General features: G+C 39.1%; 2 protein-coding genes across 2 annotated transcripts; one reads left to right on the forward strand and one right to left on the reverse strand.

Annotated features, from left to right (window-relative positions):
• Positions 1–266: 266 nt before the first annotated feature.
• Positions 267–10,634, forward strand: mrs2 (magnesium transporter MRS2). The gene is made up of 12 exons (XM_073485442.1): positions 267–270; positions 1,626–1,690; positions 1,944–1,980; positions 2,120–2,232; positions 6,050–6,211; positions 6,377–6,507; positions 6,776–6,892; positions 7,579–7,648; positions 8,046–8,128; positions 8,526–8,643; positions 8,983–9,096; positions 9,342–10,634. Exons 1-12 carry the CDS (start codon positions 267–269, stop codon positions 9,399–9,401), a joined length of 1,074 nt encoding a protein of 357 aa, XP_073341543.1. The 3' UTR covers positions 9,402–10,634.
• On the reverse strand, positions 1,732–5,792 carry LOC141011442 (integrin beta-1-like). The gene is made up of 7 exons (XM_073484600.1): positions 5,612–5,792; positions 4,519–4,770; positions 4,108–4,318; positions 3,891–4,026; positions 3,314–3,620; positions 2,931–3,209; positions 1,732–2,762 (listed from the first exon to the last, which is right to left on the reverse strand). Exons 2-7 carry the CDS (start codon positions 4,767–4,769, stop codon positions 2,567–2,569), a joined length of 1,380 nt encoding a protein of 459 aa, XP_073340701.1. The 5' UTR covers position 4,770; positions 5,612–5,792; the 3' UTR covers positions 1,732–2,566.
• Positions 10,635–11,295: the final 661 nt, after the last annotated feature.

Raw genomic sequence — 11,295 nt, forward strand, 5'->3', positions numbered from 1 at the left:
CCTGATTTCGTTTCCTATGGAGGCTAAAGGTTGCCTTCCTGCCATTGTATGCTGTATGATCTCCTTCCTGCAACAGTGGTGAATATCAGCCCTCCAAACCCAGTATGTCAGTGTGTGTGAAGGCTGTGTGTTGGAGTGGTGTGGAGATGAAACTACACAGGGTGCTGCTGACGGGCAGTATGAACTGCACTGGGATGTATCTGCCATTTACTGGGAACTTTTATTTAAAGCGCCTTTTCAGTTCTGTTAATCCCCTTTCCTCAAGAATGGGTGGGACTCGAACTGTCATCCTCAATAGTGCACGTCCAGCACTCTACCCACTGAAGGACATTGTTTCACATGGAAATAGAAAACTTTTATTGTACAGCAGGAACTACAGTGAGGTTTGCTGTCAGACACTGCCTGTGTCAGGATGTCAACCCAGAAGATCTCAGTCTGCTGTGTTGAGAAAGAAGAACCTGCTGCATGGAGGTCCAACATGGCCTGGTGAGAGTGACAGAGAGAACTGAACAACTTTTTATTTTTTCTAGATATATTCAGCTTTTACATGGTTCACTTTGTCTTTAATTTGTGATAATGAAACACCAATTTGATACCTTGGCAGGGTAAAATTATCAACTACTACCAATACTATTACCAATACTGGATTATCACACAGATATATTGGTAATGGCATATGATTCATGTGGATAAGTACCCAGAATGTATTTCACAGAGATGCCTATATGTTGGAGGTGATAGGCACAGATTTTTTTACTATAGTTTGGTGAACATATAGTTTATCTAACCCAAACCCAACAGAGAGTAGTGGCAAGTTTATTCCTGGATTGTAAAACTCCCTCCAATTACATCTCTTAGTCACATGTTTTCATGTCTCATATTAAAGGGGCGATATGTAAGAATTTTGGTTGAAAACATTCATAACTTAACTGAAATTATCAACAGCATGTGAAGACATTTTTTGTCGTGGAAAGCATGTTTAGCATGTGAACCAGCAAACCTCAGCCCATCCCTGTCCAAATATCCTGTGCTGGCAGTGTAAACACCAACACTTCTCACATGCTTCAAACTCCCAGTCTGGACTGCTAGCTACACGGCTAACTGAGCTAACTAGCTAATGGAAGCTGGAGTTGGCACCAGCTGCCCTAAATGTTGTGAATATGAATTCAACAGGTGGCCAATTCTTACATATTTCACCTTTTAATGTCAAAAAAACAAAAAAAACAACAACAGTAATTTAATGTTACTATACTATTCACTATATTATAGTATCACTCAATTAAATGTAAGTTTTTAGATTTCATTAGTGCAGTTGCAGTGTAGCTCAGACCTAACAACAACAGTTGTCATTGAATTAATCCTGTTAAACCAGTGAGTAAGAAATCTTCATGCTTGTTTGTACCTATTAGAACAATATGTTACATATGTCTTTATGTTATGTACAGATAATGTAAGTGTATCCAAGTTATGGTAACAATAATTACAGAGTACTGTATATTGATATTTTAGAAAACAAAAAGAAACAAAAATTAACATATCCTTTTTGTTCTTTAGTTGCAATGGTTCTGCTTGAAATAGTGTCCTTTGCATGTGGTTTGACTTTTCTTTGCCTATTCTTTGAACAGTGTCCTTCATCCGCCGCAGAGTGACAGATGCCTCCGTTTCCAGTGTGCCTCCAGCTTTTGTAGTGGTAAGAGATGCACCAAGGTCTGAACAGTAACCACTATTAAATCTCATTCAGTTAGTGTATTTAATGGCAAGATGCTTTTAAAGAAACTGATACAGACTGATTTTACATTTTATATCACCTGGATTTAATCCGTATTTCCCACAACAAGTCTTGAAAACATCTACCAATCTACTGTTGTAAATTGTATGTATTAAAATACATTGAACATGTTGTTTGTTTGTATTAATTACTTTCTTGTTTATTTATTCCACAGATGAAGTTTGACCAGGAGGGAAATGTGACAACATTTGGTAAGTGTTGGGGTAAAATATCATATTCCTTAATTTGCTTGCCTGCCGCTTCAAGTAGGCAATGCTGAAAGCAGTAAATAAGGTATGTGAAATAGCTTGTCCTTTGCTCTTCTTACTTGTGTGCGTTTTACCCTCACAGAGAAGAAGAAAACAGAGCTCTGTCAGGAGCTCAGTCTTCAGGCCCGAGACCTTCGCTTTCAGCACAGTACCAGCCTAACTGCTAGAAACAACTGCATTATCATACGGATGGTGGTACGTTCTCGTTCTCGTTCTCTCTTATATTATATATATTATATATTATATTATATTCTAATAATACTGAAAAACTGTTCATTTAAAACCTCCTGGTAATCCAATGCTCATTACAACTCCAACTCCAACTTTAAAACAGAGGTATTCAGCCTGTTTGTAAAAAAGACATGCCATTAAGAAGATGACATGAAATAAATTATTATTTAATTCACCTATTTCTTACAATAATTAAAACAAATAAGGCTGTATAGGGATTTAGAACAGAAAAAAACATATTAAAACTGAATTATGAGTGAACTAAAGCTCAACACATGAAGCTGACTTTTAGTGACCATTAGTTGAAGGCACATTCTTTAGCTTGTGCCACAGTCGACTGTCCACCAGAGGGCGTGCTGGTGATGGTGTAATGGAAGAAGCAATAGTCTTCACTGCTCATCATTTTACAGATTCTAGAAGCTTGTCCTGGTTGAGTCAAATCTTGTTTGGTCTCCACCATTGTTATGGTGAGGTGGCCACACTCTTCGTCACACCTGATGATGAGTGAGAGAAGACGGTCATTTCAAGTAAAATATAACATGCGCTTAGATATTATATATACATTTTTGCTCTGTAATTGATAGAAAAAGTACTGTAGACATTTGATGACATCTATGTTCTATGTTCGCTTTCTGTGAGTAAAATGTGTCAGAAATCCTCACCTGTCCTTCTTTGCTCCTGTCCCAAATGCCCGACACTCCACACACGCCACGTGTTGTTGACATATTCCCACACAAGTGGGGCAGTCCTCACAGGTTGGGCCTGCGTACGGTGGCTCACATTTACACGCCCCGCACTGACACATCCCTTTATTGTTACACAGCCTCTGGTTGCTGTCCATGCAGGAAGCAGTTTCCATGGAGCAGCTGCAGTCTTCATCAGTCCAGTCCTTATCACAAATGCATTGTCCACACTCGCACCTCCCGCGGCCTCCACATATTCTGGTAGATAAAACATTGTAGTCTTTTAAATACAAGTTCTGTAGTTAAATTGAATATAAAGCAGAAAGGAGCAGAAAGTGATCTCAAAATATCACATCTTATACCTGTTGTTGTAGTACAGACAGTCAAAGTTGCTGCACTCGCAGAATTGTCCGCTGTATCTCTCTTTCGGGTTTTCTCGGTTCTGGCACTGACATTGGTTCATTATGCACTCCCCCCTACCACTGCACACAGGAGCATACTGGCCTGAACGACAGCCGTAATCATTTGGTGCAGAAACTGAACCATCGTGCAACTGGCACTGTGGTCCAAAGTAAGGCCCAGAGCACTCACACTGGCCACACACCAGAGCCCCTTGGCCACTGCAGCTGGGGCTGTTTTCCTCACGGTTTCTCGTGCAGTTACACTGACCTGAGGAAACAAATTGTATTTTATTTGCCAATAAAATAATAAATAAAAAAATTCCAAACAATGCTCCTCAAACCTTCATAATATCAGCATATCCCACGTCTTAATCAGAAAATGCTACTTTCAAAATAAGGCTTAATTCAGAATGTCAAAATGGAGTATGCTGTTTACATGACCTATATCAAATTTGGAATATTTTAATATTCAGACAAATAGTGGGGTATTAGTGTCAACATTGTAATTTTCTCAGCATGGTTCTGAAGCTGTACTCACACTCCAAAGTTATCTGTAACTTCACACTCATTGAAAAGCCTCTGGGTGTGATCTGGACAGACCAGGGCCCAGTCCTGTTCTGCATCTGGCTGGAGTCGTCACTCTCACTGGGACACTGGGCAGCCTCAACATCCACCTAGAGAGAAGAGCTTTTATTTTTATGATCAGTTGTATTTCCTAATATCCTGATCAGTATGTCCATCTTAATTCTGCTGACCTGCACAACCAGGGGGTTTCCATTCACAATGTTACCGAATGTGATGTTGACTCCCGCTGGCACAGGGCTGGTGTCCATAGTCAGCTCTGTGATAGGCTGGTCTGTAGGCATGGTGATAGTGAGAGGGAAGGACTGGCTCACACCTGGCCTCAAACGGAGGGAGAGCTCCTGGGGCTGGAGGAACAGAGTCTCAGCCTTCGCTTGCTCTGTGCTGCAGGAGTTTATAAGCAAGAAGAAGAAGATCAATGCCTTAGAGGTCATTGTGGTTTTGAGCAAATTATGACACACTAATGTAGCACCAGTATCATATTAGTTTGTGGTAATTTGATGTCTGTGCAGCACTCCCCCATAGTGTTTTAAGTTGATAAGACAGGTAAATCTCATAGTTGATCTTCAAACCAGGATACTAACCTGCTGTCATTCTTGACAACCTGCACGTCACCCCGAGGGTTGTACATATCACCTTCATGGCAGCCTGCTCTCTGCAGCCCCTTCAAGGTATGACAGCGGATGTTAAATTGAGGGGCAGTGCACCAGGCACACTCTGGGCCAGACTGGATGCACTCGTCGCAGGTGGACGCGGATCTTAGACATGGTTTTTTGGCCCAAATGGGACACAACAGAACCAGCAGCAGGGTGAGACAGAGAAGCTTCACAGCCATCCTGTAGTTAGAATAGAATAAAGCTTTGTAATTTAGCCATTTTAATTAAACAAAGGATGCAGAAACAGTTGTTTATGTTAGATGGGCAAACCTTTAGTAGGTCAACTTTCTTAAAATAATTGTTTTTGTTCAATTCTTTTACTCTATTAGCTGAATTGTGCAGACGAAGTCCATGAGTCAGATTCAAAAGGCAATCTGAGATTTTGAGATGCTTTTACTTTGTTAATTTTGGATTTCATTAACAATTGATGTAAACACTTAAATTAAACTTTATACCTACCCAAGGGTAGAAGTCATAGAGACTATATCTGTGTTAAAAATTGGAAAGGAAAGCAACCTACCATGACCACTAGAGAGACAAAAAAAATATACAAACCTCAGCAGGATGGTAATTAACAAGTGACAGATGCAACAAGTAGCCTAACATACCTGTTACTGTGCTTATTGCTTTAGTTTTTGTAACAGCATGCTTCATGTTTCATGGTTCTGCAATTGATATGTTGCTGCAACAACTAATTTGATCGCTGATTATTTTCTAAATTAATCTATGAGTTGTTTGGTCGATGAAATGTCAGAAAGTTGTGAAAAATGTGGATCAGTGTTTCCCAAAGCCCAAGATGGCATCCTCAAATGTCTTGTTCTGTCTACTGTCATAGAGGAGTCAAGAAACCTGAAAATATTCACAATTACGAGGCTGGCTCAGAGAATTGCAACGATCTTCTTTCTTTCTCTCAAACTGATTAATAGTTCAACAACTAATAGATTATTCCATAACTGTTGCAGCTCGAAGATATTGCACTAAATAAATCAAAATAAAGAACATAACAGCGCTGATACTTTACCTGTTGTTGTTTTGAAAGATTTTTCTTCTGCAGCCGAGTCTATCTGTCTTAGCACACTGTGACACACTGACAGGCTTCAGTCATATATTGGCTGGGTGTGAATGCTGCCTGAGACCCAAGATGCATGAATCTGATCACTGATCCCGATTGGTGCGTCTGCTTTGGGTATCTAACTGTGACTTAAAAAAACAACCACACAAGCGTACTTCAGAGAGCATGATTTCACAACAAGAGTTTTCATTGGTCCGGCCTCTCACCGCAAATATTTACAAATCAGAGTCAACTATTGGGAGTGCAGTCATATGAAATGTAGTTCTGCATGCACAAAAGTTTGAATTAAAATGTTCAGTATTTGCGTCCCATATGGGGCGATCAGAGTTTGTTTCAGTGTTTTCTAAAGCACCTAACCGCCCCCCTTGTCCCTCTGATTTTCCACAGTCTTTGAAAGCCATCGTGACCCCGCAGTCCTTGTTGGTGTTGGATTTCCGTGGTCTTGGATTGGAGCGTTGGTTGGTACTGGACCTGGCCCCTCAGCTAGCATCACACACACACTCTCTGCCCTTTGAGTTCAGAGCACTGGAGGCCATACTGCAGCACAAGGTGATTGATTACAGAAGCTCTGTGTGTCTGTGTATTTAGGCATCTAACACAGATAAAACCGATAAAACTGTCTGTAAATTGAACATGCAGTACGTAAGACTCTGTTCTGAGATAAGGTGAAGTATGCTAGTGCATATATGTATCTCCATGTATCTGTGTCAACAGGTAAACACTCTACAAGCTCGGCTGAATGATGTAGAACCGGTTATATTGGACACATTGGAATCCCTTGTGGATCCTAAAATCCTTTCTGCAGATAGAAGTAAACTACATATACTACTGCAGAACAGCAAGAGGTAAAGCACACAACCATATACACTGATACAGCTTGTAAATGCTCTTATAAGTGAAGGGAGGAGCATTGCAATGGTTTTCTGTAATATGGATATAAGGAACTGGGTCAGGGTCTCTGGAACAGGACTAGTTTTAATCAGTCAATCACTTTATAATAGTCCCTCACTTTTGATGATGAGGATCAACATGGCTGCATACATTTTCACATGCTATATATTGTTGAGTCTGTCTCTCAGTTTTCTTTTTGTCTCTTCCTCTTGTGCCTGACAGCTTATCAGAGTTGGAGACAGACGTCAAAGTTTTTAAGGATTCCTTGCTGAAGATTTTGGATGAGGATGAGATCATTGAAGAACTCTGTCTGACCAAATGGACCGACCCAAGAGTTTTGTATGACAGATATTCACTTACATGAGTGCTAAAAACAGTTCTCTTAAAGCTTCCCAGTCAGTGGCTGCAATTAAAGATAAGAAAGGTTAGGATCGTATTGATCCCTGAGGTGTCGATCTGTTTCCCCCTTTAAACAGTGTTTTTTTCTCCCCTTCAGATACTGTTTATCTTCACCATTGTCCTCATTGGATTGGGTTAGGGTTTAGGTTAGGTCAGTTGGGGTCTGAAGGCTAAACGAAGCGGTCTTGTGACCGGAGGGTTGCTGGTTCAATCCCCTGCACCAACAGGATAAATCTGGGTGGGGAAAGTGTAAGGCAACGTTTGCCTGTCCCTCATTACCACCACTGAAGTGCCCATGAACAAGGCCTTTAACATCAACTGCTAATTAAATTTGGGGATATTTTAAGATTAATTGTTTGACTGACCAGGGTTGATACTTTGTCACAACAAAAATCTCTCCTGTATTTTTACAGTAGGTATTAAAATTGTCCTCATTTGTAATTTTTGTTCTGCAGAAAAATGCAGTTGTATTTCCCATATTTATATCGAAAGAGAAAAGTTTTACATTACAATGATGTAGTGCATCCCAAAATATAAATGGTCATACTGGTGCTGAAAGTTTTGGTAACTACCAGGCCTTTTCCAGAACAGTATATGAACATGTGTCTGTCTGTCTGTGATTCCAGTGAGGAGAGCAGTTTGGGTATCGACCACGCTGAGGAGATGGAACTGTTATTGGAGAATTACTATATGCAGGTAGGGCTAGTCAAGATGTTGATTTACTGTAAAATGATTCACTTTTCCTTTTAAATACAAAATAATTAAAATGCTTGAAATAAACACCTGATAAAAAATGAATGTCGACATTGACATTTTCCACTGAATCTGTTGAAGCAGAATTATGGCTGAAGGACATTTTCAAACTCATCTGTACATCAAGACCTGAAAACGTTCATGTAACACCTTGTTTATCTTTGTGTGAATAATACAACCTTATATCTTGTTATTGTGGTGTTGGTGTCCCTCTTAATTTGTTTGTTCAATATGAAAAGCAGTGAAACTCAATGCCAAATGTCATTTCATATAATGCAGAGTGAGTGCACTGTTCAATGTGTTGGGTGTACATACAATGACTGTGAACTGGTCCATACAGGCTGAGGAGCTGGGCAACAAAGCCAGAGAGCTGAGAGGGCTGATAGACGACTCCGAGAGCGTCATCTTCATCAATCTGGACAGGTACACACACACTGATTATAAGATTTACAAGTGGAGCTGTCATTTTAAAGTTGAGCATGCAGTCACATATAATAAACCCCATTGTATTCTTTGGTGAATATTTTTACTGTTCAAAATGACTTTTCTCCTCCACACTCCATTTATAAAATAGACTGCTTTGTTTTTGTATTTCTGTGAATGCATCATAAAAAGAATTGAACCTAGTTCTAGTTTTTAATCCCTATCACAATAACAAATACACCACCGTGTACCTTTTTTTTTTTTTAAAAGGTGATTACAGCAGGAAGATAAATTGTGAACCTATTCCTTAAGTTGACATATAAAATACATTTAAAGCCCTTTTGAATCCTATCGACTTGTTGGCTCTACATGTGCTGTCTGTTTTCCTTTGTTCCAGCCACCGTAATGTGATGATGCGCCTCAATCTGCAGCTGACGATGGGTTCCTTCTCTCTAACCTTATTTGGTCTGATTGGGGTGGCCTTTGGAATGAATTTGACGTCGTCCTTTGAGGAAGTGAGACAGCTTTCTATTTAAGAATTGTATCATATCTGAGTGTGAGAGTCAAATATGAGGATTTTTTGCTTGTCTTGACTTTGTATTGTTGTAAGCATTTGTGTTTTGGACTGTTGTCTGATAAAATGGACAATTTAAAGACAAATCTTTGGATTGGGATAGGTTTTTATCGGCACATGTCATTTTAGACATTCTTCAGGAAAAAAACAATTTATTAAATTAAAACATTTAAAGACACTTAATCAATATATTATCAAATGTTTTAATTAATTAACCTTTTGTATGTTTATACCCACATCCTGTGTATTTATGTGTTTGCCTGTTTATGTTTGTCACCAGGACCCGCGTGTTTTCTGGCTGGTAACAGGCTTCATGTTCTTGGGCAGTGGGATGATATGGAGGCGACTGCTGTCATTTCTGGGACGACATCTTGAGCCGTCGATACCCACACTAGTAATACAAACACACACACACACGTACATTAGCCTCTCACCATTTCGTTTTTCATTAGATGCTTAATATAACAGTGTATTCCTTTTACTATGGCACCTCGTCTAGTGAATATAAATGTTTCGCCTCTAAATATGGATGTATAAATGCCATCCTCACCCCATATTGCCTATTTAGATGACAAAACAAATGTTATTTTGTAATACCAGATCACGTCCTAACTGTCATTCCTCCTGTTTGTGATACAGATCCCTCCAGTCTGGAAGAGAAATCTGAAAACATCAGACATCAAAGCGGGAGTTCGATGATGTTCTACCTCTGCTCTGTAAAATGAGACTATGCAGCTTTAAACCCTGGACCTCCTGAGATCTCTACAAAGGCTGGAGATTTGTATTTTTTAACACACCTCATTGTTTCACCCTCCTGTGCCTACAGCAGAGTTTAAGACTGGATCCAAATGTCTGGAGACTGGAGATGTGTGTCTCCATCATTGTACTTCTCATACGGTGTAGGGGTTATTCCAGATACTTAGCTGGATCGTATCTTCATGTATGTGGATAAAACGTGGGCACAGAATATTGCTCTGTTACGTTTTGCTCGAATTTCGAGCTGTGGGTGGATGCATGGGAGAGTGGCAACATTGGAACTGAAATGGATAACGAATGAGTTAACCGCCCACATGCAGTTGTACGTCGTGAAAATAGTGTTAAAAGTACTAAAACCTATTAATTTAATTTAAATAAATGTGTATCAAATTAACGTCTACAGTCTGTTGTTAAGGTATAAAAAGTGTTATTTCTTCTATGATTAATATGAAAAGCCGTATTTCCAGCCAAAGTACCTGAAACTTTTAGTCCCAGGAACTACTTTTCATGGAACTAAAATGTTCCCTCAGTCCGATGTCAGCGTTTCCACCGCAGTTATTAGGGAAATTAGCCCTCTGACATGAAAAAGGAACAGCTGTTCTTGCACGTAATTTTTGCATGAACACTGAGGCCTGGACTTTGTCAGTCCATCTGTTGTATGCTCTGTCCGTTCCCTATGTTGGAAACAGACACAGCATAGCACAGTTCCTCCTACAACATTTACTACTCCGAAAAAAAGGATTTATAATCAGAAGATAATCTGGTATTTGATGTAATTGTCAACATAACTGATAACAAGCCAAAAGCAAATTTTCAGTCTCTTCTGACGGAGCAGTGGCTGAGCTGCATCAGCCATTTTTCCTCATTCTCAAAAAAAAAATATCACCAGTTTGTTTGGTTTTGTCCTTGATGATGTGTGTCACATTGTTGCCATGACTGTCTCAAATTGACATTTGTCCGAGAATTAAAGGGTCCTAACACATGAGAAACTTTAGGAAGTATGACTTCAAGCTGACCTTGTCCCATTTCTGTTTGCATTGGTTCAACTTGTCAAAGCCAAACTATTTGAAAGCACTGCCTTAAAGAAACTGTGTATTTCCGCAAGTCCGTCATATTTTGATTGTTGTAACTCTGTGTTATATGTAATACGATAAAAAATATTCAGCGTTCTTTGAATTTTTCATGTTTTTTTTTTTACTACATTGAATCACAGTAGATCTAATCCAAACACACTTTTCAAACCTATTTCAAGGCAGCAGTTACAGTTTTAAAAGGTGTAGAGAGTTACAGTGTCAGTTACAATTCCATCCACTGAAGAAGTTGTAAAATAAAAACTAAATAAACATCATCACTATAGTGTGATTAAAATAAATAGAGCCTAGACAGCAATGGATTTTCAGATTCCAGATCATCTGTGTAGAAAACAGTTTAATAGTATTTGTCTCTTGCGTGATGTGGAATTTTGAATAAGTCTTGCTGGGTCAAATTTAGCTTTGAACATCACATGCAATTACTAAAAATGGCCTAACTGGTTTGATGGAAACTAATAGTAAATGTCGAACAAAACAGCAGAGAAAAGTGACATTTTCTCTGTGGATATGGAATATTTTACCCCCCAATAGTTCTTAACAGAAAAGAAACTTTCTTTATTGTAAATTATTTTGGTACAAAGAAATGTCATAACCATTCTTGTGCACAAGAGGGAGTCATATCTACAGTTTAAAGTTCACATAGCGGATGTTCTCTTCACACTTAAGTGCCAGCACACCCTTGTCAGTCCCACAATATGAACAGTTTGGGATATTGTGTAAATGTATTGAATTGTATATATTTGAAA

The sequence above is a fragment of the Pagrus major genome, chromosome 17 (assembly GCF_040436345.1).
Source record: "Pagrus major chromosome 17, Pma_NU_1.0".
In the NCBI taxonomy this organism is placed as follows: Eukaryota; Metazoa; Chordata; class Actinopteri; order Spariformes; family Sparidae; genus Pagrus; species Pagrus major.

Excerpts from the sequence above, each read along its gene's own strand:
- LOC141011442 (XM_073484600.1), bottom strand. The coding sequence starts at position 4,769 with ATGGCTGTGAAGCTTCTCTGTCTCACCCTGCTGCTGGTTCTGTTGTGT. Across the intron at positions 4,319-4,518 it reads GTTGTCAAGAATGACAGCAG|CACAGAGCAAGCGAAGGCTG; the intron begins GTTAGTATCCTG and ends AAACTCCTGCAG. Across the intron at positions 3,210-3,313 it reads TGTCTGTACTACAACAACAG|AATATGTGGAGGCCGCGGGA; the intron begins GTATAAGATGTG and ends TTTATCTACCAG.
- mrs2 (XM_073485442.1), top strand. Across the intron at positions 6,893-7,578 it reads TGGACCGACCCAAGAGTTTT|TGAGGAGAGCAGTTTGGGTA; the intron begins GTATGACAGATA and ends CTGTGATTCCAG. Across the intron at positions 9,097-9,341 it reads AGCCGTCGATACCCACACTA|ATCCCTCCAGTCTGGAAGAG; the intron begins GTAATACAAACA and ends TTTGTGATACAG.